Source organism: Anas platyrhynchos, chromosome 15 (genome assembly GCF_047663525.1).
Source record: "Anas platyrhynchos isolate ZD024472 breed Pekin duck chromosome 15, IASCAAS_PekinDuck_T2T, whole genome shotgun sequence".
NCBI lineage: Eukaryota > Metazoa > Chordata > Aves > Anseriformes > Anatidae > Anas > Anas platyrhynchos.
This window is the reverse complement of record NC_092601.1, coordinates 2,645,118-2,659,613: the sequence shown is the minus strand read 5'-3', so window position 1 is coordinate 2,659,613 and position 14,496 is coordinate 2,645,118. Positions and strand designations below refer to the sequence as shown.

Genomic DNA, 14,496 nt, shown 5'->3' with positions numbered 1-14,496 from the left:
TTATCTTATTTTTTTAAATGTTATTGTGTTTCTGCTGATGATTCCTTTACTGAGTTTGTAGTGACTTCTCTTACAGTTTATTTTCTATAGAAACGCTTGTGTATAGTTGTTTGTTAGAGGATAAGAATTGGGAAATGCTTGAAATTGAAAGTCTGTCTGTATCTAGGCCTATTCAAGATACTCAGTTATGATGGAATTGGTCCTTTCAAAAGTAGGACATTCCTTTCCAAAATGGAAAATGCTTAATGCTACATCATCATAACGGTTTCCCCCACTTTTACTCCTCTCCACTTTCGGATTCTTTCAAAGTAATTACCGTAGCACTAGCTGGATTGCTGCTATTTAGTAGCCACAATTTAGAAATGACATTACAGAGTTAGTGAGCATTTTAATCAGGTAGAGTGTGCTCTTTTGGGCAGCAAAGTTCTATGTAAGTCCACCACATCCTGTCGATTCATCAAATTGCGTTTAGTGCTAATGTTGTTACTCATGCTGCTGGGATTTAACAAAAATACTATATTCTTTGATGATTGGAGTTGTATTTAAGAATAGAAGTAGAAAATAAAATATAGATTTTAGATTTCTACCATCTTCCTTCTGTGGTATTCATCCCAGTTACTTTTGCCAGCAGGCTGGCATTAAAATAGGCCAACATAAGGGAGAGGTTGGGAAAAAAGGACTGGTGGATCCTGAGCCTTTGTTGAAGAGGTGCAGAACCACACCTACGATCATCACTAATTGAAATGAAAGCTGCATTGTGTTCACTAGATAGATTTGCCAGCTGGCAGTGTATGCTGGGCTTTTCTTACTTTTCCCCCAAACTTGGCTGGTAATTTTACTTAAAAACAAAGAATAAAAATCTTAATTCAGAATATAAAAGAAACTTCAGAACCTATTTAAATATATTTTTTTTCCTTTTGAAAAATCATATTATTGCATGGGTAACTGTTGTACATTTGTGTTCTGAAACTTGAGTGCCATCTTTGCTAATGGTTGATGTAACACTTTCTCCTAAATGCTTCAGATGTCCAGAAAGTATAAACCAGTATATCTGAATTGGAAAATTACTGATAACTAGTAGTTTGTTTGCTTTTTCCACTTTGTTTGTTTGGTTGTTTCTCAATGGAGTAAGGAAATTGAGACAGAAACATGGACATACTCCAAAATAGCTGGTATAATTAGAAAACTGAATTTTGATCTGAGTAGTGTTCTAACTTATATATACAACCATACTGGTTTACTACTATTGCTAAGTGAAAAAAATTATGTTCCTGTAGTCTTGAACCTTATTTTCAGACAAAGAAGAACAGAACAAAAAAACACCTAATATGTGTTTATGTGGAATCCATGCAGTGAATGGAAGCATAAAAGTCAACGGTTATTGATCATTTATCTAATCCTGAGATTGTAATTTGTGGCTCCTAAATTTTCTTCCTTATGTATTATTCAGAATATATTTCCCAGAGGTAGAATTCTTAGAAAAAAATCCAAACATTTCTTTTAAATATAAAAGTCATTTTTCATTTTCTAAATGCACTTTCTTAAAAAGACTTGTTTTATTTTCCAGACATATTTTATTTCTGTTTTGCAATATTGAAATGTGTATGTGGGACAAATAGTTCTCTCCAGCTTTTTGGCTTACATCTTTTTATTGATCATAGTTGTGGTGTGACTCGAAATGAAGGTTTGTAAGAGATCATGCAAGAAGGTGTTCTGTATGTGAACATTTGCAGGATAAGCCAGCCATTCATCAAAGTAAATGGTGTGTGCATCCCTAAAGTGGAAGTAAAAGACGAAGTATAATCATATGTTTCATGTTTTTTTACTACCTTTGGACATTCCAGAATTAGTCTGTTTTAAATTGCAAATTGTCCAGGCTTTACCTGAACAAAAGTCTATTTCAAAGACAAAACTGTACAGATAAATTTGACAATCCTTTAGCTGAAACTTTATTGAAACACCATGCTTCCAGATATGATAGATTAAAAGAAAAAATAAAAAGGATTTTAGTTTTGTTTTATAATTTGATATTCCTTTTTTTAAATATAAGCATTGAATAGAATGTTCAATAAAAGAAGTGTTTTGTGTTGGTTTTACCAAAAAACTAAAGGTTTATAAGCCTAAAACTACTTTTTTTTTAATCTGTTGTTCTGAAAAAATATTAAAATGTACACTTAAATAGCTAGAAGTTCGATGGGAACTCTTTTTTTTTAATTAGCTTCTTTGCCACTTATGTTTTACTTTATTTTAATATTTTCATTTGGCATTCAAGGAAGATTAACAATTGAATTATAGTTGGATGAAATTTATGCCGTGTTATTTCAATGTATGCTGAATGAAATAGAGCTCTAAGTGAATATTTGTAATGTGCTCATCAGACTTCAATTTAAATGCTACTTACAAAATATGTGCAACTTTTTGTGATTTTTATTTCACCAGTTTGTTGGATTATAGGAATCTCACTTTAAGACCCGTTTTTAACTTTTATTACACTGAGTTTGGTTGTTTTCTCTGTATAGTAGAAATACTTTTACAACTGCATATAGTTCAAGGAGAGTGGATGAACTTAGCATGTAAAATCCTTCAATATGAAGATGTATGTTTTTGGGATTAATAGGTGATGAGCATTCTCAATAGATATTCAGTTATATGCAAGAGCTTTCATGACGAAGAGGGGAAAAAAATAAACCCGAGCAGGGATAGAGAACAGCTTTAATTACGGTTGAGATGAGCAATCTCATCAGAATAACAGCTAAGCCTGAGACATCAATAGCTCAATGAACACCTTTATTTCCCTAAGTTGCAAGTCGGATTTTCCAGGTAATATAATTTCATGGTATATCACTTAGTTTATTCTACTACCTTCATAAGCATTTAATAGATGTATAGTAACTAATACCTATGTAATAGTTATTCTTAACTTGTCCATAACAATATTTCACCTGCATTTCAGTTTTACAGGTAACAGTACAGTGGGAAAGAGAAGCATGAGTCCTATTCAGGAAGAAACTGGTTCTGATGATGTGGAAGAGGGAGAAGATCCAGAATACAATCAGACAGACTCCTGTGCAGAGCCCCTCCCAGATAGTAAGAAGAGAGCCAAAAAGTTCAAAAAGATCAAGAAAGAACAAGTTCCAGCAGGTAAAAGCAATGTTCTTGCTTATGATTTTCTGTTCTGTTTGGAACTGCCCTAAACCTGAACAAAATTGAATTTTTCTTTAATGTCTCAACTTTTCTGGACTTCTATGAGTGTAACACAGTAAGTCAGTGTTATAAGTCATTTTGCTGTGAGTTGTTTAAACTGAAGCTGGCATCAAAAAGGAAAACAAAACAACTGAGACAAACTAAAAGAAGAAGTATTTGATTTCTTGCCTACTTTCTTCCTTAAAATAAAGCTCTTTGAATATTTATAGCTTTTTTTTTTTTTTTTCATTTATGTGACCTTCTTGTTATGCAAAATCAGATAACTTTATCAAAACAAAACTGAAAGGATTCTGGAAGTAAAACACTAAAGTAGATCCTATTAATTCAACAAACTTTTATCACCAGTTGTAAGACTTACCTGATGCAGACCTTTTCACTTAAGCTTAATTAAAGTCATAGCATAATTGAATGCCTGTAGCTTGATCTGCAAGATATGTCGTTAAACAAACTGTTGCTTACAAATAAGTCCATTTTAATAAAACTACCTGCTGCCTTGAAAGCTAATATATGTGCCCTTTTAAGTAGCACTTATATATATTAGAACTTAAACTGTATATCTTGATAACATTGTACTAATTTCCCTTATTCACTGTCATTTGTGAGATTATTTATTTAAGTTGAAGAACCAATGCAATTTCTCACTGTGGTCGGAATGTTATCTACATTTATAACTAAGCCAAAACTTTGACAGCCAACCTGCCTGCCCCTCCAGCACACTGCTTGCCACAGTGCCTCCCTAGAACATCTCTTGAGAACATGTTGGCTTTCTAAGACAATTCAGTGAAGCAGTAAGCTGCCAAATAGATGCTGATGTAACAGGATTCACTAGGCCCTTTAGATTTTTGATCGTTTTGCATTTATGTATCACTTAGCTGTGCTTTTATTTCTGATATTAATTGACAAGATAGTGATGAAAATTGAGAGTTATTAAAATCCATTCCACACATTCTGGATGGGTGGGTCACAGTCACCCTTCCCAGTTCTTGCAGTCTAACGTGTTCTTAGTAAGCCTACATTTGTTTGAAAGGTTACTGGACTGTGAGCAGATCTTTCACATTTCATGAACTGTTAGCTGTTAAAGCTTGAGGAATCTCACTTTCAGGAGATACAGATTTTGAAAAACAAAAGAAATTGTAGACCTCTGTAAAGGTGTCAAAATATGGATTTGCCAGAATTATGTTTTTTCTTTATCTGTTTTGTAAATCTTCTATTTTTTAGCCTTGTTTAGTGTTCAAGATTTAAAGCTTGAAAATCAATAGTGTTTCCAATACAAAATATAAATTCAAATCTTTTTCCTGTCTTCTAAAAACTGTTAGGACTTATAAATCAATATATGTAATATTCTGTGTGGCATTTGACCATAATCTTTCTGGTTTTTATTTGGTTGAAGACTTTTCACCTAGGCTGTTGGATAATTCTATTTTGTTTTGGTTTTCAGACTTTAATACTGACATTTTTCTAGCCCAAATACCTTTTAATTGTTTGTCTGGCTAAATGCAGATAGGTGACTATTTTTCACCTTATATTTTTGCAATGTTGTACAAATTTCTGCGCCTGTAAAAAAAAATAAAAATAAAAATAACGTAGGGGGGCGTATGTTGAAATCAAGTAACCTTAGGTCACGTGAATTTAAACCACAAAGTAATTGATTTCTGTTGATCTATTTGTTGTTGATTCTGTTTGAACTTGTTAGCAATTTCTTTCAGAAAATTTTCTTTGTTCATTAGTGTTTCAACTCGTTCGGAAAAAACTAAGTCAACTTATTTTAGTACCCATTGATAAACAGTCTGTTGGGTTCCCTTTGTAAATATTGACTTGCAAATAACATATCTAAAGCTTTGCTGTAGAGAAGAAAATTTGTCATTTGTATGCTTTGAACGAATCGAAAGATTGTTGATCTGACTTTTTGTTCTTTTTAGTGTTTGTATATTGAAATCTTTAATATAGTATTCTATGACTCCTTTTTTAGGAAGCTTCACAAGTAGTTCCACTGAAATTTTTGAAGTCCCTGAAACATGGTAGGAAACAACTGCCTGAACAAGTGGAATTGATTGACAGCAGTTGTAAGAACACACCTCCTGGAAGCCATACTTTATTTAAATATAAATGGTGTTAACAAAGCAGTATGTGTCCTGAAAATCAGTTTAATTATTTTAAACTGTTTACTGAACAATCACTGTCAATTTTACTTGTGCATATATTAACTAGTATATGATTGTTGTTGATCATGTGAAATCCTTGTTGTCGTAAATGATGTTAGATTTAAGAAGCAAGACTAAATGTTTTTTGGTCACCTCCTTTGGCATGCTGGCTATGAAATGTACAAAAAAAACTGGCACTCTGATTTCATGCTAGGCTGTTTCCTGTGCTTGAGGGGACTTACCACAAATCTCCTAATCTTTAGATATTTTTTAAGGCAATGTCAGTATGCGTGATGTCAGCATTCTTGACACAGGTAGAACTGCAGTTTCACATATTGCTTTCTACCAGTTACTCTATCTGGAATTTTTTTTTTTTTACTTTTTCATTCTCTACTCCCACTCTCCACCCCCAGTGCAGCCAGTGTTCCTCTAAATACTAACTTTACACATACCATATCCTTTTAAAACAAATAAAAAAATAAATTTAACTTACGTGGTTCTCAAACATGAATATCCTAGTGGGAGGTAGTTTTTCTTTGTTTTCACATCCTGCTGTTTTCACTCTTAAGTCTTGATCTATTTCTTCCCCACCTTCTTCCCCAGCTTGTGGGGTTTTTGTAAAAATGTTTTTTTGGTACCTGTGACAAACCTGCTAACTGCACCAGCCCTTTATTTGTTTAAAAAAGATCTGCATTGGTAGATTTCAGAAAATGTTTGATATTTAACATTTTTGTATCATGGAAATAAAAACAAAAGATGTATTTCCATAAAATGAAAATTAAAAAAATTTTCTTAGGAATTTGTTTGTTTTTATTTATTAGCTTCTGAAATGGTTTTCATGTGCTCTTGTTTTGCTAAGACATAATATGACACTTTTTAATTTTCATAATGATTGCAGCCTGTGACTAGCAGAGCCTTTGGGTCCATGGACTACTTTCAAGATATTTGTGAATTGTAATCAGGAAAAGCAAGCCTGTTATAATACGATGCAAATTGCTGTGCATTTCCCTTGGAAAAAGAGTTTTATAAAACAGCAAGTTCAAAACATTTATTTGAAAGAGTGGTTTAGAAGTGGTTAAGAAGCTTTCACTGGATTGTATTTACATTACAGTGTGAATCATTGTCACTTAAACAATGCAATAACCTGTCTGAAGGTATGGCTTTTTTTTTTTTTTTTTTTATGATTGGGAGAACTATCTTGAACTTGCATTGCAAAAGGAAAAAATCTAAATTCCTCAAATGTGAAATGTTCTATTTCTAAAGTTGGAACTGCCTGGAGTAGTAGAACTAAGGGTGGTGTGTTTTTTTTTTTTTATTTGTTTTTAATAGCAGACTAATATCACATTCTTACATAAAAATGTGGGAAAGAAGACTGTTAGTAGTGATGCAAGGGGAAGTTAGTAACTGAGTTCTTCTGCTCTCAAGGATCCAGAGGGTCCTCATCTCTAAAACTTGAGTCTTAAGTTGCTTTTATCTTGAGTATTCAAACCTACAAAGAAACTGTGAATTCAGTTCTCAGAATGTATGCAACAGTTAAAACAAACAGTGTATAAAATGAGTCATCTCCATAAGAGATAAATAATTTATTACAGAATCTTAACCAAATGTTGAGTTTGTTATTTGCTATACATCCTAAAGAACTGGCATAATGTATTTTTGGGAGAGCTCAGAGTTATGATGTCGAAAGGATACAAAAGCATTTAAAGGGACTGCCAGAAATACCCAGTAAGATTATAGCTCTTGAACAGAGACTTGCTTTTGAGCCTGTTGCAGAGAATCTACCTAAAGTCTTTATCTTAAGGCTGTTACAATCTGTCTGGCACTGACTTCAGTCTTGAATGACAATACTTACATACCAACACAGGAAAATGTCTTAATTTCACTACAGTATAGAACCTTAAATCCTTTAATTTATTTTTTTTTCTCCAGAGCAGGCTGGGTATATATTGTAAGCTACAAATGTTAATAGACATTACCACTGTTTCCACCTTTTTCCCTAACCTGAATAGACATTTTAGAGAGCAGGATGTTACTTATCTCTAGCTATATTTAATACCCCTTAAGAAAATACTATTTTGTTTTCTAGTCCTGCCATACTGCTTGATTTTATGAGGTAACACCTAGTTAAACTAATAAAACGTGATTAGATTGGTACTATGATATTTCTAATATAATGTTTGGGTGGAGAACAGTCAGGGACAGATGCTGTTGTAAGGAGGAACTGACCCTATTTATATTGCATCAAAATTCATGGTATGTTTTTTAGTATGCTTGCCCTTCACGTTAAATGAAATCACTAATTCTAGCAGGAAAGGAATGTAGCTTCTTAAATTAGATCCACATTTGTTTCCTAATGTATGTTTAAAATATGTGCATAGAATTTGCATTTGGTGGTGGTTGTGGTGTTTCTCAAAAAAAACAAGAAACAAAAAGGTTGTCATCACTAGTCTTTATGGCTACAAAGTCTTGAGTTGTGATCTCTAGGGTTTTATGTGCTTTTACATGACTTGTGAGGCATCCTTCATGCTGTTTCATTATGAAGCTGGGACATGAAGAAAGCAAGTGAGGTAGGTGGGCTGACTTCCACCTCTTTAGAGGGGTCAGAATGTGCTTGTTTGACTGAAACTTGATAATGATTGTTTATCAATTGTGACTGAATGCTTCATTGTTTGAATTGAAAAGCAAGTTAAAACTGTACTTAAATTGATAACTTTCAAATCAATCTCAAGTATATATGGGTGACCAGTATTAGCTTGTATCGGAAAGCACAGGATTGGCATCCAGGAGTATAGTAAGTTTATGGTGGATGAGAAATAAAGAAAAAAGAGAACTGTATAGCACAGTGAAAGGGAAGAGCATGGGTGTCCCTGCAGCATGTATTTGAAGAGGGACAGGTAAGAGAGAATGAAGCCTGGAGGGGAATGAACATAACATTAACGTTTCTGGGAGTAGCATTAACAAGTAATGATAACATTTATGAGAGTGCAACAGACTATTCTTGATCTCAGTTTTGAGCTTGTTTTGGAGTAAAAATCTAAAGGCTGCAGATGATTTAGATGGATAACTAAATTAAACCTATCCATCTAGTGGAGAAACGGAGAGAGGTAAAAAGCTATAATTTACAGTGATTCTGGAAGAAAAAAAAAATTTGCTCTTCAAACTTTTGAGTTCTGTCATGGTGCCCAGAAAATGTCTGGTCTACTGGACGTGCTCTGTATCTTTAAATCATGGTAAATGCAATGCAGATAAAAATGTCCTCTGTGCTTAAGCTGCCGAGAAAACCCATGAATGCTCTTGGTAATCAAAAGTTCTTGGCTTCTGAAGTGAAGTGTTGAGGCTATTGCCAGCTGTCCAGATGTGTACGCTGAAGATTCCTGAAGTTACTCCACAGTACATTTAGACAAGCAACTGTGTATTCATTTACTAAATGTACTGTTGTGGCTTTAAGCTGAAACGGAGGTAACTTTATATGCTTACAGAGATATTGCTGCACCTTCACTGGATGAGAAGCAATAGATGGTGGGTTAGGCTGGGATTTATAGGGTCATTATACATGTAATAAAGATATATACATATTTTTTTTGCTTTAGAAAGTATACATGAAGCTCCTTCAAAAAATAAAAATAAGTTAATATTCTATGAGAATCGTTATTGGCCATGAACATTATAGCAGATCATGGGTAGGTCACAGCTCAAGAACTAATTTGGAATGTATCTATTCGTACATATAGTACAGAAAACTTTAAATGAAACTGTGCCAAGTTAAATTTCTGTCCTTGCATTCATTTTTTTTTTTTTGAAAATAACTGGGAGCTGTACTCATACATGAGCAGTCTTTAGTCAATACATTCTTGCAAATGATTTTTTGTTTTATTATTGGAGTCACTTATATGATCTGGTTGGTATTAGTATGCAATTGAACATGAAAATCTGGAGGTTGGCTGTGCCAAGCCTGATTTGTGATATGCTTACAACCCATCAAATGATTGATAATACCATTGTTTTAGAGTTGATTACTTCAAATTCAGCTTTTGAAGTTGGCAAATCCATTTAAAAGTCTCAAAGACACTTGGTACTGTTATTGGGGTGAGAACTGCTCTTTTGTTTGATTCTGAAGTCTTTGTAAAGAACTTTCAGTAATGAGTCTGTGTTCATATGTATGTGTTATTTACGTATACATCTTTTAAACTTTTAGCTTAAACATCTTTGTCTTTCTCAAATGTGATTGTACACTTAGAATGTTCAAAGAAGACTGAACATGTGTGTTATCAGTTATCTAATTTTAAAATTAAAAGTTAGATGACTTCATTAAGGTCTGCTTCCTATTCTTCAAAAATAAATCTTCTGCAACCACATACAGAATGCATGTCTGTAAATCTGCCATTCTAAATTCTTGTGTTAGGGGAAGTTACATGTACTTGCCGCATTCTCAAAAGTGGCGCATATTTGCAAATAATTACACAATATTTTAAAATTGGCCCTCTATTTTTTGGAAGAAGTCTATATTTTAACCTCCACTTTAAATCCTCTCATATGCTGGATTTAATTTCAGTTATGGTATTCTTTAATGTACTGTTGAGAAGCTGCAAGTTTTCACTATAACGGCATAGAGCTACCGAAAAAAGAAACAAGAATTCAGTTGCCTGGTCTTATGATAAGAATCATTTTCAACTAATGCAGTGTTATGAAGAGATCATTTACCAGAGAATTTTACCTCAATTTCGCAAGAGTCCCTCACATACAGACTGTCCTGGTTTCAGTTAGAACAGAATTAATTTTCTTCCTAGTAGCTGGTGGAATGCTGTGTTTTGGCTTAGGATGAGAAGAGTTCTGATGACACCCCGATGCTTTAATTGTTGCAGAGCAGTGCTTACACCAAGCCAAGGACATCTCAGCCTTTTGCTCTGTCCTGCCAACAGGCAGGCTGGGGGTGTAGTAAGAGCTGGGAGGGGACAGACCCAGGACAGGTGACCCAAACTAGCCAAAGGGGTATTCCATACCATCTGATGTCATGCTAAACAATATATAGGGGTGGCTAGCTGGGGGGAGGGGGCCGGACTGCTCGGGGTTAGGCTGGACATCAGTCAGCAGGTGGTGAGCAATTGCATTGTGCATCACTTGTTTGTACATACTATTATTACTTTCCTATTATCACCATTGTGTTATTATTATTACTGTTATTATTATTTTTGTTATTATTATTTTCCTGTCTTATTAAACTGTCTTTATCTCAACTCACGGGCTTCACTTTCCATTTCTCTCCAGAGAGGGAGGGGGGAGGGTGAGCGAACGGCTGCGTGGTGTTTAGCTGCCGGCCGGGTTAAACCACGACACAGACTAATAACTCTGTTTGATTGTACCATATTATGTTGTTTGTTTAAGTAATTGTTACTGAAAAAAAGATTAAAGAATGGAAATGGTGGTTCCAAATGATCAATATGAGAAGCAGTTGCTACAAAGTGTTTGTACTAGTATGTTTTAGGAAGTAAGTGCTGCATTAAATGTTTAGTATTGTATTCTCCTAAAAATGATTGCTATATTTTCATTACTTAGATTGAGTTCCTTAATTAAAATAAATTATTCATGTTCTTAAAGGGTGCGACTCTGAGGTATTTTAGAGTGCTTGTAACATCTTGGTAATAATTGCTGATTTGTATTTGCTATTTAAGTACCAGGGGAATGTTTGAGACTCACACCTTTAGTTTGAATAATGGCCAAGAACAGGAATTTAACATGTAACTGATCTTTTTAGTGTATGTCTAATGTCAGATCTGGGGTAAGTGCTTGGTCAGTTTGAACAGAAGAACCTTTTCTTCCTATACATGATCTCCTCACATGTCAGCAAAACACTCCTATCCAGGAAAGGAGGGTTTTGAGCAGACCATTGCAAGCAATGGTACAAAGTGTAAGAAAAAATAATCTTGTCACATTGTAATATGTGGTACATGTGTAGTACACTAGATAGGAAATACCACATTCTGTTCATAATCAAAAGCCTTCAGCTTAAAACTCTATTAGTTTATATGTAAATGTAAACTGAGTCCTAAGTTCCCTGAGGAAACAGCAGGTGTTTTTTGTTTTTTTTTTTTTTTTTTTTTTTGTTTTTTTGTTTTTTTCCCCATAAAAAGGATGCTGTGTCATGAGAGGAATCCCATCTATAGTCTGACGGTTTTCAAAGACTTGATGAATGCACGAACTTCTAGATCTGTTTTAAGAGAGAACTTGGCTGGTTTCCTTTTGTGTATATGGTATGTAATATCAGGGTATGTGTGTTATAAGCAAGAGCTAAAAGCTTTTGTACACATGTTCCAGTAGCTTAAAAAGCAGGCTTTCTTAATCTGTCTTGCCCATATATGCACTCAGACAATGCATTTTAGTGGAACAGGAGTTTTTCTATCAGTGGATGGTTCTCAATGTAGTGTGAATGTTTTCCCAGTTTAAATGAGTTTGGAAAGTTCTGTCATCTGCGGCTGTGCAGGAGGTCAGATGAGACAGAGTTGTGACACGTTCTGAATTCTAGTTCCTTAAAATAAAGGTAGTTCCCTGCTTTCCTTCCCATGCATTTGAAGTTAATACATACTAAATCTAACTATGGCTGACCACATATATTTCTATTTACTAAAATGCTTATACGTGTTAAATTAGGTTCTTGTCCCTCAAATAGTTTCCTGAAAAACATACACATGAACATTACCCTGCTATTACGTTCAGAACTCTTTGAAAATACTGAATTTTTACACCACATATAGTTATACTTGTGTGTGTATTTCCTTTATTTATAGGAAAAAATGTTAGGATGAAAATAGTCCTGTGTGTTGAACACAGAGTACCATTTCAAATTTAGGTAGGCTTATAGTTTAAGGTTGATTTGTTATCTGTAATCAGTATTTACATCTCCATTACTCATTTTTGGCAAATACACTTCAACTTGTTTCCTACTGCAAGAACTGAAATTTCCCCTTTGTTTTGAAACTGCAGGCTCTTTACCTTTCCCAACCTGTTTTATGACTCCAGTGTATTAATGAATAGAGTGCTCCATTTAAACACATACAGAATATTTACACAGAATGGAACATAAAATTAATAATCTGGCAAGGTGACTATTTAGCGTACTGCAGAAGATCATGGAACCAAATTGCGGCTGTTCCACAATCACTGCAAAGGAACTCCTTCAAGTTGACGCTGGAGGCTCTTGCAAACTGCTCATGTAACAGCCTGAAGAATGATATATTGTCAAATATTAGGTAAACCAGATAAAACTAGAACATTGTTTTTTCCTAGAAGACTGAAGAGCTAACCCAAAACAAAATCATAAAATATATTAAAAGAAAATGGACAGTAGGTAGTGTTAAGAGAAAAAGAGTTAATTTGACCTTTTCTCATGACGAAAATGAAAAACAGGTTATCTTTTGTTCCCCTACTGATCATGTAGGTTTTGTCCTTGGGTAAAGAAAGGTGCACAATTTTGTCCTACTCTGCAAATATTTCTTCTCTAGAATTATAAAGATACTAGCAGTGGTGCCAAATTTTATGTCAGTGGGTCAACTTTGATAAGGTCATATATTGTCATAAATAATGTTTTTTTGTCCCAGACATCAGATTTTCAAGGTAACATTGCTATTCTACAGGCCAAATTTTTTTTTGTTTGTTTTGTTTTTTAACTAGACTCACTAGATTCAGTTGTTTGTTTTGGAGTTGAAAACGTTGGTGAGAACAGTTGTCTAAAGATGAGGTCTTAAACATTATGTTATTAAAAAAAAAAAAAATCCTACCAGTTTCTGAGAAGTTTGTTAAATATAGCATGAGAATCACCTCTTTATTTTAGATTTTTTATTAAAAACACACGCATGATATCAATAATGAGGAAAAGTTAATCAGTTGATGCAATTTTGAGTACCTGTGTACAATTAATATTTAATAAAATTGAAAATGATTAAACACATTAAATGATTAAACACATTAAACATGGCACTAAATTGAAAAAAATTAAGGATAAAAGTGTTTTCTTTTGTTGTTCAACGTGAAACAGTTTTATTAATCCTGCCTGCAGTTGTTGAGTACTCAGGTAGATGGACCACAGGATATAGGTGCCCTACACTGGAGCAGAACCATTGCTGCTATTTAGATGCCTTATGCCCTTGTTAGGGGGAGTTATACAATGTCACTCACATGTTCAGTAACTGGTTATAAGCATGCAGAAGTCTAGGAAGCTCTACAGTTACTACTGATTTCCCATGGCTCTTCTATTAAATGCCAGTAGCATGATATTTATATCAAAATGATATTTATATCAAAAGTCTCTACAAACTATCTACATTTTTTATTCCAAACAACCAATTATTCAAAGACAATAGAACATGAAAGAATGAAATTATTTGTATTACACAAATTTCCTTCCTTGCTTCTCTGTGCATTCCCAGTAAGAAGGTAAGCACTTCACTTAATGATTCAATTTCAGTTTGTGATAGAGAGCAATATTTCCTACCAAGCAGTCCAGTTAGCTTTACAGCCTGCACATTTCTTTCAGACAGCTGGAATTTTTTCTCTATACGTCTCACAGTTTTCTGCTTAATTTTTCTGTTCAAAGATGATTACTCAAGCTGTTGTCAGATTTTGGACATTGAGGCTTCACTTCAAGACTTGTGTCTTGTTCAAGACAACTTTAGCAGTTGTCTTTTAACACCATGTTCTATTCCTATTCCTCTTTTTTTTTTTTTTTTTTTTTTTTTTTCCCCCTTTAAGCTTGTTCTATTGCAAGACCTATCCTAAAAATACAAAACACTGAGTTGTCAGTTTTGTAACCATTTGATGACTGCCATCAGATGGATGTATGATATCAACAGGAAGAATAAGGCCAAACATTGGCATGTCAATACTGTGGGAAACAACAACAGAATAAATGAGCTCTTTGGCCTCTAAGCCTGACTGAAACTGTTTGCTAGCAGTACAACTGTAGAAACTTCTGGGCAAAAATAGCGGGAAGCTGATCCTTGTCTAGTATGTTGAGGAATTTCAGTGCTAGCTAACTTGTGTTCAGCAAAGTTTTTTAATGCTAAATTATATTTGCATTTTAAATGCATTTAATATTGTGTATGACATAATGGCCAGACAGTTATCGAGTTTTGTCTGAGGAGAAGTGAATTGCATTACA

At 34.0% G+C, this 14,496-nt stretch overlaps 1 protein-coding gene across 6 annotated transcripts in view; it reads left to right on the top strand.

Annotated features, from left to right (window-relative positions):
• The window catches only part of PARN (poly(A)-specific ribonuclease), a 66,971-nt gene extending 60,827 nt beyond the window's left edge, over nucleotides 1-6,144 (top strand). For 5 of the 6 annotated variants that reach the window (XM_027468864.3, XM_038186741.2, XM_027468869.3 and 2 more), the window contains 2 exons: nucleotides 2,954-3,141; nucleotides 5,174-6,144. In XM_027468864.3, coding sequence (XP_027324665.1) covers nucleotides 2,954-3,141; nucleotides 5,174-5,226 — 241 coding nt within the window. In that variant the 3' untranslated portion in view covers nucleotides 5,227-6,144. Of the gene's footprint in view, nucleotides 1-2,953; nucleotides 3,142-5,173 lie in introns of those variants that run through there. The other variant, XM_072023924.1, reaches the window with a different exon arrangement.
• The last annotated feature ends 8,352 nt before the right edge of the window (nucleotides 6,145-14,496 follow it).